The sequence below is a fragment of the Dendrobates tinctorius genome, unplaced genomic scaffold, assembly GCF_039654945.1.
Source record: "Dendrobates tinctorius isolate UK_male_01 unplaced genomic scaffold, ASM3965494v1 ptg000011l, whole genome shotgun sequence".
Lineage (NCBI taxonomy): Eukaryota > Metazoa > Chordata > Amphibia > Anura > Dendrobatidae > Dendrobates > Dendrobates tinctorius.
Window position 1 is genome coordinate 37,159,123 of NW_027361679.1, and position 21,582 is coordinate 37,180,704.

Sequence of the window (21,582 nt, forward strand, 5' to 3'; positions counted from 1 at the left end):
AACTACGGAAGTGGAGAATTGCAGCATGCCAGTGAATGCCATGGTCTCTTTGTTTATCCAGGCACATCTGGTCCTGTGGTTGTGCTTCGTACTGCGAATGAACTTATTTCATTCTGCTTTCTGGTGGGGTCCTAGTTATCTAACGCCCAGCAATCACACATCCAAAAGTAAGACACCAATGTTATTTCCTGGAAACCCCTCTAATCATTCAATAATTATCTGTTGTTGATATTCATTATGAATTCATATCTTTGCTTTTTCAAAAATGCTAATACATACCATGTTGCCTTTTATAATGCTGTGTTCATTTATTGTATAGAATTACCATACTTGTTTGATATAGTAAAAGTGGTAAATGTTAGATGCTTCAATTTACTTTTTCACTTCTTTATCCTTAAGCAAGAATTAATAGTTACATTGTTAGCATGGTTGAAAAAAACAAATGCCAGTCAAGTTCAACCAGGGGAGGGGAAAGTGGTGTAATCTAAAGCTACTATTTGCAATGGATTATACTGAGAAGGGTTTGCAGCGTTTTCAGCTTATTTCTCTTTACTTTTCATTGCCCGATCTGTAACAAAACAAAAAACAATATTTAGTGGACTGGATATGTCATATAGGCTGATATACTCAGTACGATAAAAGGCTTATTCCCAAAGTCAGGGGCGGCTCCAGGTTTTCAAGGTCCCTGGGCGAATTAGTCTCAGTTGGCCCCTTTAACACATACCACGATACATGATGAACAGATATGGCAGAGAAATATAGGTATAGTAAAATGCCAAAGATTTCACTTACCTTTAACATTACATGAGTGCTATCGATTGTAAATTCTACAATAGCTCAGAAACTGGCAAATCCTCTCCGTGCACAGTGCATGCCCAGGAGGAATTCAAATATAGTTCATTATAAACCGGACAGTATAGGCCTCCATACAGTATTATGGGCACCAAATTGTCCTCCATACAGAATAATGAGCCTCAAATATTGTTCCACTCAGAATAATGAGCCCCATATCAATCTACATACAGTATAATGGACCTCATATATTGCTCCATTCAGTGTAAAGTGCCCCATATATTGCGCCATTCAGTATATTGGGCCCCACATATTGCTTCATACAGTACAATGGGCCCCATATAATGCTCCATACAGTAAAATGAGCATGATATAATGCTTCATACAGTAAAGTGGGCCCCATATAATGCTCCATATAGCATCATGGGCCCCATATATTGCTCCATACAGTATAATGGGCCCCACTTATCGCTTCTTTCAGAATAGTACCTATATATTTCTCCATACAAAATAATGGTCCTTCATACATTATAATGGGCCCCATATATTGCTCCATACAGAAATATGGGCCCTATATTATTGTTTGATACAGTAGAAAAGGCCTCATATAATGCTCCATACATAAAAAAGAAATAATCAAATACTCACCTCTCACCATACCTTTGCTGCTCTAGTCTCCTCAGTGTCACCTGACTCTGCACTGCTCTGCACAGAGGGTGTACTCTAGTGACGTCATTGTGCCCTCTGCGTTGAGGTGTCACAGAGAGTAAGAAGATGCTGAGGAGACCAGAGCAGAGGAGGAATGGGGAGAGAGGAGTATTTGAAGCAGTTTAAAGTATGATGTGTGGGAGGGCGGGCTCGGTGCCTGACTCATGGGCCCCATAGCATGCCGGTGACCCCGATCATGAGTGTGCCCCCTGTTTGTCCAGGGCCCCAGCACTTGACTGAGTGCAAAGGGTGGTGATGCCAGCCCTACCCAAAGTAGTAAATTATCCTTAATCCAAAGAACAGAACAACTGCTTGGACCTCCAGCAATCTCAGGAACTGAACTCCTCAGAGCCCTGTCTTGAATGGATTGGTGTCTTTAACTTTCCCAGCAGTCCGATAGACAATGATTGGAGCAGAGATCACCTTCGCTCAATTTAAGATGTCACACTTTAAAACCTGGGTCTCCCATTTATAGAGTAAAAGCTCTTTATTTTGGGAAAAACCATTTAAAGTGTATTTTTTTTGCCCAAAGCAGTTTCTTTAAGTGAATACATTATATGACTAAAAAAGATCATTTATAATGTTTGAGATAAACATGCAATTATTTTTGCCTGTTATTTTTATTGAATATGGAATTTTCAATTTTGTTCTTACGCTTCTCCATTGGTTGACATATGGTTCTTTCTTAGGCTAAGTTCACACATCTGTATTTTGGTCTTTTGAATTTTATTTATTACCAAAGTATAAAAATAAATGTATTATGGATTGCATGCAGAGAGATTGAAGCTTGACTCAGATCGAAATCAGCCATGTCTTTTGGTGCGGAGCACTCGGTGTACAAAAATACATGGACATGTGAATAGACTCATAGACTATAATAGGTACGAATACAATCTGTGAAAAAAAAAGACAGAACTTGTTTGTTAAAAACTTAATGAGCCCTTCGTCAGGCAGACATCAAAACGTGCATCGGGGTGGACGCATCCAAGGGACAAACTCCACGTGCATCAGGTAATGATTTGAGGTCTTACATACTTTTTCGCACATGCACTTTTTCGATATTATAGTCCTCCCCCTGATATTTGCACATATTTATTACTTATTTTTGATAGCTCTATTTATATACCATTTATAGCAGTATATTGATACACTCATATGACCAATGGTAATTTAGCACAAAGGCACTTTATTATTCTTCATTTTTTATTCATTTTGTGCAACACCAATTGTACTGTTTTTAGTGATACATATTACTATCTTTTTTGTCCCTTGTGGTGTGTCCACTTTCTGGTATCCGTTCTCTCACCCCTACCTCTCTTGCTGTTAGATACATCATAGTTAATAATGTAGCAGAGTGTATCTTTTGAGAATCCACCGGTACACAGGAGAACTTCACTTAGCAAGTTATCTTGAGTAAACAGCATTTACTTCTTATGGGTAAATATGAGATAAGAAAATTCAGAAGCACACAGCCCATGCTGCTGGCATAATACAGTCAAAAGGGAAAGTAAAAGTAACAACAAAAGAGCTTCCCTCCTCACAATACAGCAAACATATAACTTCACACTATCACCATCTGCTGTCAAGCTAGTGTAAAGTCCTCCTCTACATGAGTCCATTTCTGTTACATATGCCAACACCCTTTCTCAACAGTAAAGACTTATTCAGTCAAACCCAACTTTTTTTATTAGTCTCTGGTGTTTATCAGCATTCAACGCCTTGGTGAAGATGTCTGCTGTCATTTTTTCAGTAGGATAATCCTTCAAGAAATGATACTTCATATTTCCCAAGTCTTTGATTTTGAAATGTCGCTTCAGGATTTTTAGAATGTTTTTTTATCCCTTTCTTGTTCAGAACAAATCAAAATGTCATCTACATATATGAGTACATAAAACCATCTATTCATCAGCCTTTTTGTGTACAAGCATGGATTAATAGCTGTCTACAAATATCTAAAGGGCTGTCACATTGTAGAAGGATCATCGTTATTCTCATTTGCACAAGGAAAGACTAGAAGCAATGGGATGAAACTGAATGGGAGGAGACACAGATTAGATATTAGAAAAAACTTTTTGACAGTTAGAGTGATCAATGAGTGGAACAGGTTGCCAAGAGAAGTTGTGAGTTCTCCTTCAATGGAAGTCTTCAAACAGAGGCTGGACAGACATCTGACTGGGATGATTTAGCGAATCCTGCTTTGAGCAGGGGGTTGGACCAGATGGCACAGGAGGTCCCTTCCAACTCTATGATTCTATGATTAGCTTTGCTTCTTTGAAATTTTTCATTTGTAAGCACTTCCGTGATTTTGTCATTCCACACTTTAGCTGCTTGCTTTACACCATATATGCTTTTTGGTAGTTTGCAAACTTTGTTTGGGTTTCTTTCATCTTTGAATCCTGGAGGTTGTTCCATGTAAATGTCTTCTTTTAAATCTTTAAAGTCTTTACATCCAGATGTATCAGTTCCATCTGTTTCATTGCTGCAACTATAAGTAAAGTTCTTATTGTAGTATGTTTGGCAACTGGAGCAAATATCTCATCATAGTCTTCTCCATATTTTTGAGAATACCCTTTAGCTACTAGTCTTGCTCGGTATCTTTCAGATGTGCCATCTGTTTGGTATTTTACTTTAATAATCCATTTACATCCTATGGCTTTTCTTCCTTCTGGTAAATCTGTCAGTGTCCATGTATTTGAGTCATGCATGGATTTCATTTCTGTTTCTGTTGCTTCTATCCATTTATTAGCTTCTTCTTTAGGGAGTTTAGATATGTCTTCCTAAGAGGTAGGTTCATAAATTTTAATTGTGCTTGTCTTGTATGAGAGACATTTTGGTGGTTTACCTTTGTTTTCTCTCACTGAACGTCTTGGTTCTGTGTCTGTTTGTAGTTGTATTTCTTCATCTTCAATATTCTGTTCTTCATCAATTTCAACAACTTTCTCATCAAATACTTCTTCAGTTATGTCACTGCTGTTTTTCTCATTTTTTGTGTCAATTGAAATCATAGTGTCTTCATTTAGATCCTCAATGAATGTCACACTGTTACTCACCGTGACTGTTTTGGGATCTAGGATTCTGTATCCCTTGCAATTTTCACAATATCCCTCCATGGATCTGTTTTGAAGTTTGGAATGTTTTTCTGTTGGAATGAATACAAAATCTTTACATCCAAAAACTTTTAAATGATTGACACTTGGTTTCATACCTTGCCACAGTTCATATGGAGTTTTCTTCAGTTTTCTGGAAAAAAGTCTGTTCTGAAGATATGTAGTTGTCATTGCTGCCTCACCCCAATATTTCTCTGGTAGTTTGGAATCTGTCAGCATACATCTCATCATTTCTGTCAGAGTTCTGTTTTCCTTTCTGCTACTCCATTTTGTTGAGGTGTATATGGAACAGTTTTCTGGTGTTCTATTCCATTCTGTCTTAAGTACGTAGTTATCTATTTTGTGACCTGTAAATTCACCTCCATTATCACTTCTGATGACAATTGGCTTTCTTTGAAATTTGTTACTCAACCTTGTTACGTAGTCTACAACTTTATCAAAAACTTCACTTTTGTTCTTAATTTAGTATGTGACTGTGTATCTTGAGTAGTCATCTATGAAAGTCACCATGTATCCATTTCCTCCTGATGTAGTCACTTTCATGGATCCACATACGTCAGTATGCACCAAATCAAGTGGTCTTTTTTTGCTTTTCATCTCACTTTCTTTTGGAATAGATATTCTTGTGGCTTTAGATTTTATACAACATTCACATCTTACGGTAATTGAGCAATCTGTTATCTTTAGATCTTTAGTCAATTCTTTTCTTTGTAGTTCCCTTATACTGTCAGGGTGTCTGTGTCCTAGACGTCTATGCCACATGTGAATACAGCTCTTCTGATCATGTGTACATACCTTCATCTGTTCCTTTGGTGTGTCAAGATGATATAATTGTTCATCTGCCTTGACATTGGTTATCTCTTTGAATTTTACAGTGAGTCCATTGGCTGTTAAACGCTTCACAGATAACAATCCGCCTTCCAATTTTGGAACATACAACACATTCTGTACAAGTATCTTTTAATTTTGTCCGAACTTGTTTGAACAGTTTAGCATACCTTGTCCTATACCTTCTGTGGTTATTTTGATTCCATCTGCAAGATAAATGGCTTCTTTCTTATCTAAATCAAGATCACTAAAGAAATTCTTGTCACTTGTCATATGACTCGTTGCTCCTGAATCAATAAACCAACCAAGTGATGATTTCTTGTCTGTTACTTTAAATGTGCCATTGCAATTATTCTCACATGAATCGGAAATTGTGTTTTTCACTTTCTGTGTATGCTCTTCATGTTGTAATTTTTGCTGTTCTGCTTTCCATATGGTACAGTCTTTCTTTAAATGACCTTTTTTTCTTACATCTGAAACATTCTCTTGTCTCTTTATTATAGGGTTATTTAAATTCTGTAGCTTTAAGAGCGTTTCCACTGTCCTTTTCAGTAGAAGAATCATTTGTTTGTTCTTTTCTTCTCTGATATTCATCTATTAGTCTGGTTTTCACAAAATCTAATGTGATGTCTTTTCCAGGTCTTGTCTCTAGGGCATTTATTAAGGCTGTATACGAATCTGGTAAACTGCACAATAATATTGCTGCTACATGACTTTCTTTAATGTCTTCACCAATAGACTTTAGCTGTGATATTACTTCCATCATTGAGAATATGTGCTTCTGCATATCATTTGCACTCAATCTCATACTGTAAAGCTTTCTTAATAGAAATAACTTGTAATTTAAACTGGGTCTTTCATGCAATTTTCTTAATGCTTCCCACATTCCTTTTGCTGTTTCTTCACTTCTTATGTGTATTAATTGAGCATCATCCACTAATAAGCTAATGGTGGCTCTAGCTTCTCTATTATTTCTATCCCATGTCTGATTATCTTCATCAGGTCTATCTGTAATGATTACTTCCCATAAATCATCTTTAGATAACAACATCTCTACTTTGAATTTCCATAACTGATAATTTTCACTGTTCAGCTTAGCTACTGTGAGTTTCAGCTCAGTGCTGCACATCATTTTTATATAATTTTACTTGTTTTATGAAGATATTCTTCTTTCTTCTTTAGAGTTCTTGTATATCCTGTGTGTGGTGATTCTCTGTAATTATCTCCAGTGTGCGGTCATCCAGTTCCTGGGATCATAAATTCCTTTGTCCCTCTGTATCTGGATTTTTTCCAGTCTCCGTTCACTGGGTTTTAACTCCTTCTGTTAACAGAGCTTATCTGCTTCTCCGGTGTCTGAGGTTATCTCCTGGGTGTCTGGGCCCATAACCTGTAGCAGAGTGCATCTTTTGAGAATCCACCGGGACACAGGAGAACTTCACTTAGCAAGTTATCTTGAGTAAACAGCATTTACTTCTATCCTGGCTTAATACAGTCAAAAGAGAAAGTAAAAGTAACAACAACAAGAGAGCTTCCCTTCCCACAATACAGCAAACATATAACATCACACTATCGCCATCTGCTGTCAGGCTAGTGTAAAGTCCTCCTTTACATAAACAATATTCCATTTCTGTTGCATATGCCAACAAATAAAAATACTTATTTCATTATAATACTGGACTGCTATATTCGGTGTTTTCCTTTGTTATAAGGAGAAAAGTGGCATTCTACAACAGGTTAACAAAAATACATATCGTATTTATGGCAAGTGACAGGTCCTCATCAAAGACTAGAATAGATATCAAGCTAGGGATCTGGTGTTAAGTGGATCAGGCATTATAGTTTATGGCATGTCTTTTTATAGGATACATGATGTAATCACAACAAGGAAAAATGTGCTGTGGTATTCAAGGGTTAAAGTCTTACTTTTTCTTTGACATTGCAACAATTGACTTCACCAAATCGGAATCAGGATTGAGGCACAGTCCTTTTTTCTCATGCTTGAATTTAGCACTAGAAATAGTTATTTTAAAAAGAAAACATAAATGTGGTAGTCATTGTTGCTCTTTAAAAACATATACTACACATTTTATGGAAAAATATTTGTATCTAACATTTTTCTTACAGCTGATCTTTTATGACATTTGATTAGTATTCAAGAAAAGCTAAAATGTATATACGATATGTCTCCATATTTTCTTTTCCATTCATATAAATGTTTAATGCATGCATATACAGCTAGTAGAAAAAAAACATGCCAAAACTTTCGTGAGTAAATACTGACTTAGGGGTAATTCCTCTGACATCTGTTAGAGCATAATTTTGGTATGTGCGCCCGACCTGTATTTCGGGCTGGTCCGCTCTATAAGCTGCCAGAAAAATCAGTCAGAAAACTCTGCAAAGAAGGAACATATGCATTTCTATGTAAAAATTACTTGCTGTTCACATGTACAGGCTTTTTAGCATCTTTTTACAGCCTGAGATATCCAAAGATGCCAAGCAGTTAAAATAAGTGATCTAATCATTCTCAAGCGTTTTCTGCACTGATGATGCTCTATAATTTACAACACAAGACAGTAAGAGGGCCCAAAAGACGTCCAGGTGTGTTTTTGAGCAATTTCCCTGCGGTTTTGCTTGAGAAACCGCTAATGGTTTCTTAATTGGAGAGAAGGAAAAAAGGAAAACTGACTGGAAAACACCAGTACAAAAAAAATCCCCCAAAACATTGCCAAATCACTCAAAAATGTGGAAGATGGTAAAAAAGAACTCCACTCTTTTTCAAACTGCAAGTTATAGTTCTGTTTATTGTTCAGCAATCCAAAAAAGTGACATTTCAGTCAGATTATGTGACCTTTCTGAAATATCAGATTGCAGGAGCTGATTACATTTTTGATAAAAGAGCTCAGCGAGAGGTGAGATGATCGCTCTGGTGAGAGGCGCTGTCCAATAAGCACTCAAGAAATGGCCAAAAAGATATTAGAAAAAAATGCTTAAGGCCGGCGTCACACTGGCGACAAAAACGGACGATTGCAATGCCATAAAAAACTGCATTGCAATCGTCCCAATGTTAATCCATGGGGCAGCTCCCATCATCCAATTTTTCCTCGGGCGTTTTAATCGGGCCGAGGCAATCGCAGCATGCTGCGATTGTCACCGATTATCGGATCGGACTCGCCAATGCAAGTCTATCAGAAAAAAATCGGATTACAAACGGACCATAAGTGTCACTTGCGATATAATCGCACCCGATGTCCTTTAACAAAAGCTGGCAATTCATTTTGCAATACAGTAAATTCACACTGACAGGTTTAAAAAAGAAACAAAAGAATAGATATATACACATGGAATAAATATATATATATATATACATGTCATTAAGACACACATATATATATATATATATATACACACACACACACAGTATACAGTGGGGAAAAAAAGTATTTAGTAAGTCAGCAATAGTGCAAGTTCCACCACTTAAAAAGATGAGAGGCGTCTGTAATTTACATCATAGGTAGACCTCAACTATGGGAGACAAACTGAGAAAAAAAAATCCAGAAAATCACATTGTCTGTTTTTTTTTCATTTTATTTGCATATTATGGTGGAAAATAAGTATTTGGTCAGAAACAAGCAATCAAGATTTCTGGCTCTCACAGACCTGTAACTTCTTCTTTAAGAGTCTCCTCTTTCCTCCACTCATTACCTGTAGTAATGGCACCTGTTTAAACTTGTTATCAGTATAAAAAGACACCTGTGCACACCCTCAAACAGTCTGACTCCAAACTCCACTATGGTGAAGACCAAAGAGCTGTCAAAGGACACCAGAAACAAAATTGTAGCCCTGCACCAGGCTGGGAAGACTGAATCTGCAATAGCCAACCAGCTTGGAGTGAAGAAATCAACTGTGGGAGCAATAATTAGAAAATGGAAGACATACAAGACCACTGATAATCTCCCTCGATCTGGTGCTCCACGCAAAATCCCATCCCGTGGGGTCAGAATGATCACAAGAACGGTGAGCAAAAATCCCAGAACCACGCGGGGGGACCTAGTGAATGAACTGCAGAGAGCAGTGACCAATGTAACAAGGCCTACCATAAGTAACACACTACGCCACCATGGACTCAGATCCTGCAGTGCCAGACGTGTCCCACTGCTTAAGCCTGTACATGTCCGGGCCCGTCTGAAGTTTGCTAGAGAGCATTTGGATGATCCAGAGGAGTTTTGGGAGAATGTCCTATGGTCTGATGAAACCAAACTGGAACTGTTTGGTAGAAACACAACTTGTCGTGTTTGGAGGAAAAAGAATACTGAGTTGCATCCATCAAACACCATACCTACTGTAAAGCATGGTGGTGGAAACATCATGCTTTGGGGCTGTTTCTCTGCAAAGGGGCCAGGACGACTGATCCGGGTACATGAAAGAATGAATGGGGCCATGTATCGTGAGATTTTGAGTGCAAACCTCCTTCCATCAGCAAGGGCATTGAAGATGAAACATGGCTGGGTCTTTCAACATGACAATGATCCAAAGCACACCGCCAGGGCAACGAAGGAGTGGCTTCGTAAGAAGCATTTCAAGGTCCTGGAGTGGCCTAGCCAGTCTCCAGATCTCAACCCTATAGAAAACCTTTGGAGGGAGTTGAAAGTCCGTGTTGCCAAGCGAAAAGCCAAAAACATCACTGCTCTAGAGGAGATCTGCATGTGATTTTCTGGATTTTTTTTTCTCAGTTTGTCTCCCATAGTTGAGGTCTACCTATGATGTAAATTACAGACGCCTCTCATCTTTTTAAGTGGTGGAACTTGCACTATTGCTGACTGACTAAATACTTTTTTCCCCACTGTATATATATATATATATCTATGTATGTGTATATATATATATATATATATATATATACCGTACATATTTCATAGAGTTCTACATAGCAAAATAGCCGCTAATTCAATTGCCGGCTCCTGTAAAATCATTCTAAAACCCAACATGAAATGACACATGGTTTACATACAGTAAACCATTTCATTTCATGTATTTTTAGATGTCCCTGACTAATAATTAGATAAGGGTTTGTGTGCAAAATGTGGGAGATCTAGGTATTAAATAAATGGGTTAATTCATTGAAAAAAAATTGCGGGGGCTCCTGCGGTAAATGCGTAACCAGAGAGGGAAAGCCAGTGAGTGAGGGCATATTTTAATAGCCATGAGAGGGACTATTGTTGTTGCCCCCCCGGCTACAAAAATCTGCCCCAGACACCCCAGAAAAGGCGCATCTATAAGATGCGCCTTTTCTGGCACTTATCCTCTCTATTCCCAGTGCCCTGTAACGGTAGCTAATGGGTTAATATGAATGGGTTAATGTCACCTTGCTATTGGAAGGTGACATTAAGCTGATTAATAATAGAGAGGTGTCAATAAGACACCGATCCATTATTAACCCAAGACTATTAAAGCGTTAAAAAAACCACACAGACATTAATTAAAAAATCTTTTAATGAAATAAAGACACCAAGTTTTTGACAAGATTTATTCCTCTCCTAATCCAAAAATATATCATCAACCTGTAACAAAAATAAAACAAAAAAACAACAATATCCTTACCTCTCCGCTGGTCAGTCACGTTCCCCGCTGCAATCCCCCCCACTGCAATCCATCAGAAGGGGTTAAGTGGTTCAGAAAGGGACCGATACTAATGCGACCAGCCCGCTCTAAACCACTGCCAGAATGAATAAATTCCTCTCTGTGCAGCCTCCCAGGCTGCACGGAGATGAACTAATGAGCCTGGGAAAGTTTCTGCATTTTTTCCCATGCTTATCAGTTCACCTCAGGTCAGCCAGTGACGTCACTGAGACTATGCAGTATGGGAATAGAGAGGATAAGTGCCAGAAAAGGCGCATCTTATAGATGCACCTTTTCTGGAGTGTCTGGGGGCAGATTTTTGTAGCCGGGGGGCAAAAACAATGGTCCCTCTCATGGCTATTAAAATATGCCCTCACTCACTGGCTTTACCTCTTTGGTTGCGCATTTACTGCGGGAGCCCACGCAATTTTTTTCAACAAATTAACCCTTTTATTTAACACCTAGATCTCCCAAATTTTGCAAACAAACCGTAATCTCAATGACATGTGTATATATATTTTAACCTGTCATTGGGCTCCATTATATGTCCATTTTGCAAGCCTCCGACAAAATATCGGCAGTCGGATGTCAAACGGATGCTTAGATGCGACAAAATCGCATCCTCGTATGAAAATCGGATGACAGACGGATCACTGTTCATGAAACATTTGTGTGATTGTGATCCGTCAAAATCAGACCGATTTTTTTGACGTTGTGTATGACTCCAGCCTAAAGGCCAAAAAAACTGACATGTCCTAAAACGTCTCCCTCTTGAAAAACTCAGCGGATTCGCTTGAGTGTAAAAGGCATATTATGCATATCCCCTTATCCAAGATAGAGATGGTCTAGCCTTACAACAACATTTTAGGGAAGGATTTGTCTGACTCTCACCCTTGCTAATCTCTTTAAAGAGGCATCCATGATTTCTATTTCAATTTATTACAGATTTGTTTATTATGAAATAAGTTGCATTGAGCTGCAGAACAAGACACCAAAGAAAGTAAGAAACCATAGTAAAAGTTCTGAGCTGTGCCTAGCAAACAATGAAAGAAATGTGCCACATCAAACAGCACACTTACTAATATAATATTAAATATATTGATACTGATATAATATTAAGTATAGTAAACACATCTAAGGTGCTAGTGCTATGCATTGTGTAGGCATTACGAGTATAGTAAACACATCTAAGGTGCTAGTGCTATGCATTGTGTAGGCATTACGAGTGGCAGCCATTCAAATAAATGGTCGTTCATGCATGCGATGCATGGGAGGGTTGGGTCTAGAAGTTTGATTCTTTCACCTGACTGATAGAAGTGGATTATTTATGTTTTGTATAGTTAATATCACAGTGGAAAAATCCCACTCATATGAACTGTGACAAAAATCAATGAAAGGCAGAAGGCCTCTAGAGTTCAGTAGAATATGTGTAACTCCATGTGAACAAATTCATATTTAATTTAATCTACACTTAGCGTTAATGTGATACAACGTAACGTACATGACTTCCATTTTCTCACACTTGGAACTTGGTGGAAAAAATTCAAATTTCTTGATTTGCTTAAGGTCCACATGATTGGTCCCAATTCCAATACACAAACAGCGTCTTTTCCCCAATAGGGACATCCCTAGAAATGAAAGAAAGGATATAACTCTTTATACAGACTTTGAAGACAACCACGTCTACATTTTTACATACCGTAACTTTATATGTAAAAACCTCCCTCAAACACGTTCAAATAAAAATTAAATCCACTACGTAATAAAACGTGTTTGCGTGTAATCCTCAGCACTATCCGTGGTAATGTCAGTGCAATCATTGCCCAGAAGTCCATCAACACCTTTTGACTCAAAGGTGGTTAAAACATTGCTCTTGCTGTGTTCCTATTTTACAGTGAAGGAGAAAATTATCCAGTTGTTATCAACACTAAACGACGTATGGTGTATTGATGTATTCTCTTGAAAAAAATTAAAATGTAGTATTATAGTATTAAGAGCTAGGGATAAGTGCACCCAAACTGTAAAACTGTAAAGTTTGGAGTTTATGCCTAGTGTTTGATGCAGAATTCCGAAAATGTACTTTTTTACCGAAGTCCGTTTAGCTGCTTAGCTTCGGTGCCGAATAAAGTTTGTTGAAAGGCTGCAGCACAGCCAATCAACAAGTTTTTCGGCTGTATGCACTTCCAGAGCAATCACGGCCATGCCAATTACCACCCTAACAGCCTGGACCACAGTTCCCTAGCAGCCTGGTGCACAGTGCCCTAGCAGCCTGATGCACAGTGCCCTAAATGCCTGGTGCACAGTGCCCTAACAGCCTGGTGCAGATACTATAAGAGTGTAATAATCTGGTGTGCACTTTCTCTTGAGAGCATCAAATAGGGGACGTGAACAAGACTGTGGTGCTGGTGGTAGTGTAGCTGCTGCAGGGAGAGGACAAGATCATTCTGTTGCTGCTTCATGCCCAAATGAAACACCTTCCCCTGGTGATGACAAGACTTTTTGCACAATTTTGCAGGCCCAAGTAATGCTGGGCACGTGGTGAGGCCAGAATATTTTGAGGTGGATTTAGATTGAAGTGCCTCCAGTTCCTTCGCATTATCTTCCACCTAGTCATCTGCTGAAAGACCAGAGTTGGCATCTGCGGACCATGAACATCTGGATTCCACTTCACCCCCTTGCAAATCAGCCAAGCAGTCTGAATTCCAAGTCATGCAGCAGTCACTTCTTATGACTTCACTGACTGGGTTCCATGGGCCATCCACCTGGCCCTGCCCTACAAGTGGAAGAGATTGAGTGCACCAATGCCTAACCATTTGTTAAGTTCGAGGATGAGTACTTGGGTGGGTTAGTGCACACAGTCAGAGGACCACCGCAGCACATCTCTGATGATGAAACGCAGGTGTCAACTGCTGTGTCATTCTGCAGTATACAGATCGGCAAGGAGGGCAGGGATGAGGTCGGGGTGGAAGATGATGCGGGGGATGATGAGGTCCTAGACCTACATGGCGTGAAGGCCATACGTGTGACGTACTCAGTTCAGAGGAAGAGGAGGTGGTCACGCTACTCCAGCTACATAGCAAAAGAGGGAGCAGGGTGCAAAAACACAGGGGTAGGCACTAGCCAGTACGTCATCTGCTACTGCCCGAACTGAGCATACCAAAGCCAGCTCAAAGGACATCCATGGCACGGCATTTCTTCAGGCATTGTGCTGACGAAAAGGTGGTTTGCATGCTGTACAGTCAGAGCCTGTAGTGAGACATAAATGTTCTGAACCCGAGCACCACCTGCCATTTGAATTCAAAGCACGAGCTGCAGTGGAGTACAGACCTGAAAACCAGGAAAGATCTGAGGTGCTTCCTGCTCCATCTTCTGCTGCAATCTCTGCCTTTTCCTCCAACTCTCAATCAACAGGGCCACCTGAATCACCGCAAAGAAAGGATGAGACAGCACCATCACTACCAGCAGTGTTTCTGAGCATCTCCACACTCTCCCTTGAAAGTATTCAGCTGCCCATCCGCCAAATCCTCACGAGAAAGAGAAAGTATCCCCCTACCCACCCATGAGCCGTGGTCCTGAATGACAGCATTCCAATATTACTGGCCTGTGAAATGCTGCCATACCAGCTGGTGGACACAGACAGTTTTTAAAAACTGATGGTGCTGGCTGTTCCACAGTATGTGGGTCCCAGCCGCCACTACATTTCCAGGCGAGCCATCCCTGCCCTGCACACACATGTTGCGAACAAACTCAAGTGTGCATTGCGCAACTCCATCAGTGGCAAGGCCCACGTAACCACTGATACATGGACCAGTAAGCATGGCCAGGCACATTATACCTCCCTAACTGTCCACTATGTAAATGTAGTGATAACTGGGTCTGAGGCAGAAGGCGTTCTGGCACATGTCCTACCAACAACGAGCATTGCTGGATGTTTCTCTGTCCATGTTGCCTCCTTATCCAGTCAGCATAACACCTGCACCACCAACTTCAGCACAGCCAGGAGGTAATGACAGCAGACTGTTCTGAAACTCATCTGTTTGGGGGAAAGAGTCCACACTGTGCAGAATCTGGGTGATTGGTGCCACTGAACTTCAAGCAGCTCTCGGCCTAGCCAGTTTGATGAACATTTGATGGTACAGAGCTTCCTTAAAAAATATGTTAGAGCTGCTGCAGAAAGTGTAGTTTGTTTGTGTACGCTTTAATTCTGCTTCACATCACTTGTCTTATCTATTGCATTATTTCTGTGCTGTCTTGTGTATAAATATGTGATTCTTCAGATGTTGTATTAGTCTAGCCTGATGAAGAGACCTGAGTAGTCTCGAAAGCTTGCAATTTGTTACCATCTTTTCAGTTAGCCATTAAAAAGTATCAGCCACTGAGGACTCTCAATTCTAAATATTCTTCTGTCTACTGGCTAACACGGTGCAAAGATATATATCTTTCCTGCATCAAAATGTAGGATCCGTTGAAGCGTTCCAGAGTTGTTAATATAAAATTGGCCTTGTCAGAAAGGTGAAAACAGGCTTCTGGGTGAAGGGGTTAAAACTGAATTCACATACTTATTTGACACATTCTTTTGCTGTCCATTTTTTTTCTGCAGCCAATTTTCGCTTTTACATTTTCCTCTCCCCTTCTTTCAACTACTACAAAAAAAATTTTTTTGCGTCAAAATAGCCTTATGAGGGCTTGAGCTTGTTTTCTGCAAGTCAAGTTGTAGTTTTGAATGAAACCACTTTACTAAACAATGAAGTCAAAAAACAGGAAAAAATTCCAAGTGGAATGAAATGGTGAAAAAAATGCAATTCCACCTTTATTTTTTGGGGTATGTTTTTGCGGCATTCACTGTATGGTAAAAAATTATGATTCTCATGGTCACTATGATTATGATAACAAGCTTGTATAGATTTTGTTTTATTTAAGAGGTGATCAAAAAACAAAGATTGCTTTGTGTTGTCACTTTCCGATACCCGTAATGTTTTTATTTTCACGTTAAACAGAGCTATGTGAGAGCTACTTAGCTCAGTAAGAACTCCCTGAGCAGTCAAGAGAGCCTAAGGTAACATCTCTGGAAGGCCAAAAGAAAGGGCACAAAAAACCCAGGAGGGTTCAGAGCAACATTCAAAGGGTACATCTCATACAATTGTATTTTGGAGTCGTCGAGTCACATATATCAGCCTATTATGCCTGATGGACTGCATCGTAGACCAGCGCTATGCCTACTTTGCCTACCCAGCCTGCAGTGTGGTTTCTCATCCTGGTGAGGTGCTTAAGGAATGCCAGGTGAACACTGTTCAAGTGACGGGTCTCCTGGACTCAGGGAGTTTGTTGATCCTGGTAAGGGCCACACTTCAGCATGTATCTCTCTCGCTCTGGGAACATATACCAGGATGAAGAACACATGCCAAGACAGGAAACATATACCAGGATGGGGAGCATATACCAGAATGGAGGAGTAAGCAGGTTGCGGGATGCAGTGACAGATAGAATGCAGAGCAAGAGTTAACAACTATAATAGGGGGATACTCCACGCAGGGAGGCAAACAGTTAAATAGGTAAATAAACAGTTAAATGGTAGAATGAACTATTCAAAGGCAAAAGGATATGCAGTGTTGAAGAACAATGGATTCAGTAACGGCAGTTCGTTTAAGTTAACTTATCCTGTCAGTTGTTTCTCAGGCCGTGGGTGTTGCCAAACGGACAATGGCGCCAACAACGGTTGCTGGCCTGATGAGGTCCAGTGGGAAATGATGATCCGTCTTCTGGTGGCAGCCATCGGTCTCCGGTACCTTCCGCTGAGCCCCTAGTCCATTAATTGATGTAGCCGAGATTGGGCAGGTCGCAGCACTATCCGGGTCCAATGTAGCCCAGCAAATGTAGATTGGCAAGTCCAGGCGCAAACGTCTGTCCGGCACCCAGTCTCTCTTAGGTGGCGCGTGCGCTGCACTCTGGGGCTCGAAGCGTATGTCACCTTGTTTTCTAGTCACCACCGGACACATTGCAAGTCCCTCTCTCCTGTCTCTGCTAGCGGTGGGGGTAAGCGGACGTGGGCCTGCGCATTAGTGGTACTTCAGGGATGCCACACTCTTCACTCCCTGCCGTGCACTGCCTGTTCCCACCAAGCCTGATGGCTTCCGCAAGCGCTGTGGCTGCTGCAGCTTAGCCACACCTACTCCCCGATGCAAAGGTTTGTCCGGTTCTTTAGGCCTGTGGTCCGGTCTTCCTCTATACAGGGGGAGCATATACTGGGATGGGGAACATATACCGGGATGGGGAACATATACCAGAATGTGGGACATATACTAGGATGACAAACATATACCACAATGGGGGGCATAGAGCAGGATAGAGAATGCTAAACAAAATCATCAGTCGGCGGGGTAGGGCATGAAATGGGACTACAATAATCAGCAGAGCACTATTAATAGATGTGATGACCCATTCACCCGGCCATACACTGACTATCAATGTAATGTAATGCTAATTGTGATAGATATATACTGACCTCACTACTGAAATTCTAAATGCTGCACGAAGCCATGTGCAATCCATCATTGTGTTAACTTCCACAAGATTAGCTTGTTTTTCAATACTCTGGGAGGGGTGGGGGGCCAGGTCCAAATTTTGCACCCAGGCCCATCGGATTCTAGTTATGCCACTGAGCAATAGGATGGGTAAACAGCTTTCAATACAGAAAATGGATATCATTGTTGAAAGTTATCAGTCAGGAAAAAGGTTTTAAAAACAAATTCCAATTAATTAGATATAAAATGAAACTCTGAAAACAGTTATCACAAAGTGGCTTAAATTTGAGAGAACTGTGACATTATTTAGAACTGGACATTCATCAAAAATAAAGACATGAAGACATTTGTCTGGGAGGCTGTCAAGATGCCTACAGCAACATTAAAGAAGCTGCAGGAATTTGTGTCAAGTACTGGTTGTGTCATGCATGTGGCAATCTCCCTTATTCTTCATATGTCTGGCCTGTGGGGTAGAATGGAAAGATGACAGACTTTTCTTGCAAAGAAAAACATCCAAGTCCAGATATGTTTTGCCAAAAACTACATCAAGTCTGCCAAAAGCATTTGGGAAAATGTGTCATGGCCCAAGTTTGAACAATTTTTTTTCCACAGCTGGAACTGGGGCTTTAATCAAGGTGGAGGGAATTATGAACAATTCCAAATATCAGTCAGTTTTTTATATACAAGGCCTTCATCTTCAGCTTTTCTGCAGATGCCTGAAGAGGAATTTCACTTTTTGCCATGACAACAACCCTAAGCAACCTCCGAAATTATAAAAAATTGGCTTCGCAATAAGAAGATTAAAGTCTTGGAATTAACCATCTAGAGCCCCAGATCCAAATCCAATTGAAAATCTGTGGGATGACCTGTACACAGGAGATATACTCGTAGTTTCAAAGATTTCGAGCGCAAGGAAGAGTAGTCAAAGACTGCCAACTCTAGATGTCCCATGCTGGTAGACTCGTTTCCAAAAAGACTGAATGCTGTCATAAATTCAAAGTGTACTTCAACAAAGTATTAGCTTAAGGGTGTGTATATTTATGCAACAACATTATTTTAATTTTCTATTTTCTGTTTCCACCTGAAAAAAGTTCAGTTTACTTTTCAATTGACTTGTACTGATTATACGTGACATTAAGGGCGCAAACATTTCTGAAATGATTTTTCTTGTATGAATTTTTTTACATAACAAAAACCTAGCACTATAACAGGAGTGTGTAGACTTTTTAAAGCCACTGTATAATTAAACTACACTACTCTACTACCTTATGACATGGCATAGGTACAGGGTATCATGTTGAATATCATAAAAATTTGTGTAGTGAACACATTTTGAAGCAATGGCCTTGGCCACTGAGAGAGCTTGTCTCGCCCATGTGCACAGTCCAAATATTCAGGTCACTGGTCTCGTTATCTTGATCCACCTATACTTCTCATAAACCGAAATGAAACAGAGCCAGCAATGAATGTGTCTGTTTTTATGACATGGGAGTGCTTTTACTGTTGACATTCTTACCACGACAGTAAGAACGTCAATTCTAGGATGTATTAACAGAAGCATACAGTCTAGATCACGTGAAGTCATTATTTCCCTCTACTCCTCTTTGGTCAGACCTCATCTGGAATATTGTGTCCAGTTTTGGGCACCACATTTTAAAAAAGACATCAACAAACTGGAGCAAGTTCAGAAAAGAGCAACCAGAATGGTGACCGGTCTGCAAACCCTGTCTTATGAGGAAAGGTTGCAGGATTTGGGAATGTTTAGCCTGCAAAAGAGAAGACTGAGAGGAGACTTAATAGCTGTCTACAAATATCTAAAGGGCTGTCACATTGTAGAAGGATCAACTTTATTCTCATTTGCACAAGGAAAGACTAGAAGCAATGGGATGAAACTGAATGGGAGGAGACACAGATTAGATATTAGAAAAAACTTTTTGACAGTTAGAATGATCAATGAGTGGAACAAGCTGCCACGAGAAGTGGTGAGTTCTCCTTCAATGGAAGTCTTCAAACAGAGGCTGGACAGACATCTGACTGGGATGATTTAGCGAATCCTGCTTTGAGAAGGGGGTTGGACCAGATGGCCCAGGAGGTCCCTTCCAACTCTATGATTCTATGATTCTATGATATCTCAGGGTATAAACATTGAAAATATAGAAAGTAGAAGGTCACATTTTTGCTTGGTCCCAGTCCCAAGTATGGCTATTCCTATTTTGCCATTAACTATCAATAACTGATTTTACATGCGACTGTGAACCCACTTGAATGCAACGGGTTCTAACAAATTCAAAACGTGCCCTCTTTATGCCCCTTAAAAAATGCCAATCTATTGATTTTTATAATACAAAACATTTGTGGAACAAGCAATACTTGATTCAGTTGTGTAAAGACCACAAATCCTATAGTATAATGCATTATTATAAGAAGCGGCATCAGTTTTTTTTACTGCAATTAGAATATTAGATCCATTTATAAAAATACATTTAGCCATTTGTATCCACAATGACTTACCTTGTACACATGACTGAAGCAGGAGCAGCGAACAGAGGACAATGACTGGTCTGCACATTGTGATAGATGACTGTATGAGTAGATATGATAGATGATTCCCCTGAAGTTCCTCGGGAAAAGGGATTTGTAACCAACAAACAGTCCAGTGAGTGAATCCTATATAAATATCCTACATCCCCTCCCACTGACTTCAAAATCACCATGGGAAAATCCCATAGACTGATCTGACTGACTGGGGATTTCTGCCATTGCTAAGTTCTCATTTACTAGAAAAGACTGATGTTATCAGAAAAGGAGAATCCTACGGATAATACAGATATCGAATATACACCCTATGGTACAGTGTTAGGTAGAAGCTGATACAAAGCAAACAATATTTGCCATTTAAAGGATATGACAATTTTTGCAAATAGTTTTATTCAATTGTCCATAATGAAATAATATAAAGAAGCAGATAAAATCTACTTGCCCACAGCCACCAATTACGGTATCAACATTTTCATTGTGAGTGTTTCATCTGACTTTAACATGTACGGGGACCCTAAAGAAACAACTCAAGCAAAGCTAAGATGGTTGCCATATAGGCTTCACAGAAACTTTCACACTATCAGTATTGGGTCAGTATTTTACCTCAGTATCTGTTAGGCCTGGATCACACTTCCGTTTTTTTAAATCTGTCCAAATCCGTCGTTTTCCGTTAAAAAAACGGATCCGCCATGTTTTTGGCGGACCCGTTTTTTTCCCATAGACTTGCATTAGCGGCTACCACGGATCAAAAAAACGGATCCGGTAGCATCCGTTTGCGGCAAAAAATGGAAACGGATCCATTTGGCGGACACAAAAAACAGATGTGTGAAACAGGCCTAAGCCAAAACCAGGAGAGGAACAATCAGAAGAAGTATAATAGAAACACGTCGATGTGAAATACTGATGAAAATACTGATAATGTGAACATGGCCTCAGAAACAGAAAAGGGAAGGACAACTCAAGTACTTTACTGCTAGTTTAATTTTAGACATGCCCTTTAACTCTCACTGTCAGACAAGCCTCTGATTTCTATGTCTAGACACATTTCAGACTGTACTTCTGGATAATTAGAACATTTTTGTCTTGCAGAGAAACACACATCACACTCTGCTTATCTTATCTTATCGAGATATCCGCCCCCCAAAAAAGAACAGAACACAAATGCAAATATTAACCCCTTTCTGCCATTGGACGTACTATCCCGTCCATGTGACCTGGGACCTAATACCCATGGATGGGATAGTACGTCATAGCGATCAGTGGTGCTCCCAGGGGGGGCGCAGCTGATTGCAGCAGGGTGTCAGCTGATTATCACAGCTGACACTCAGCACTATGTGTCAGGGGCGGTCACGGACCGCCCCCGACACATTAACCACCTGGCACACTGCAATCAAACATGATCGCAGTGTACTGGGGGTTTAGGCAAGCATCGGCAGGGAGGAGGCTCCCTCCGTGCTTCCCTAAGACCCCCG

General features: G+C 40.1%; 1 protein-coding gene across 2 annotated transcripts in view; it reads right to left on the minus strand.

The window, feature by feature from the left end:
* Nucleotides 1–283: 283 nt before the first annotated feature.
* Nucleotides 284–21,582, minus strand: part of SDAD1 (SDA1 domain containing 1) — a 204,422-nt gene continuing 183,123 nt past the window's right edge. The window contains exons 22-24 of one of the 2 annotated variants that reach the window (XM_073541097.1): nt 12,553–12,679; nt 7,359–7,445; nt 284–568 (exon numbers count right to left, since the gene is read on the minus strand). In XM_073541097.1, coding sequence (XP_073397198.1) covers nt 7,387–7,445; nt 12,553–12,679 — 186 coding nt within the window. In that variant the 3' untranslated portion in view covers nt 284–568; nt 7,359–7,386. The remainder of the gene's footprint in view (nt 569–7,358; nt 7,446–12,552; nt 12,680–21,582) is intronic. The other variant, XM_073541116.1, reaches the window with a different exon arrangement.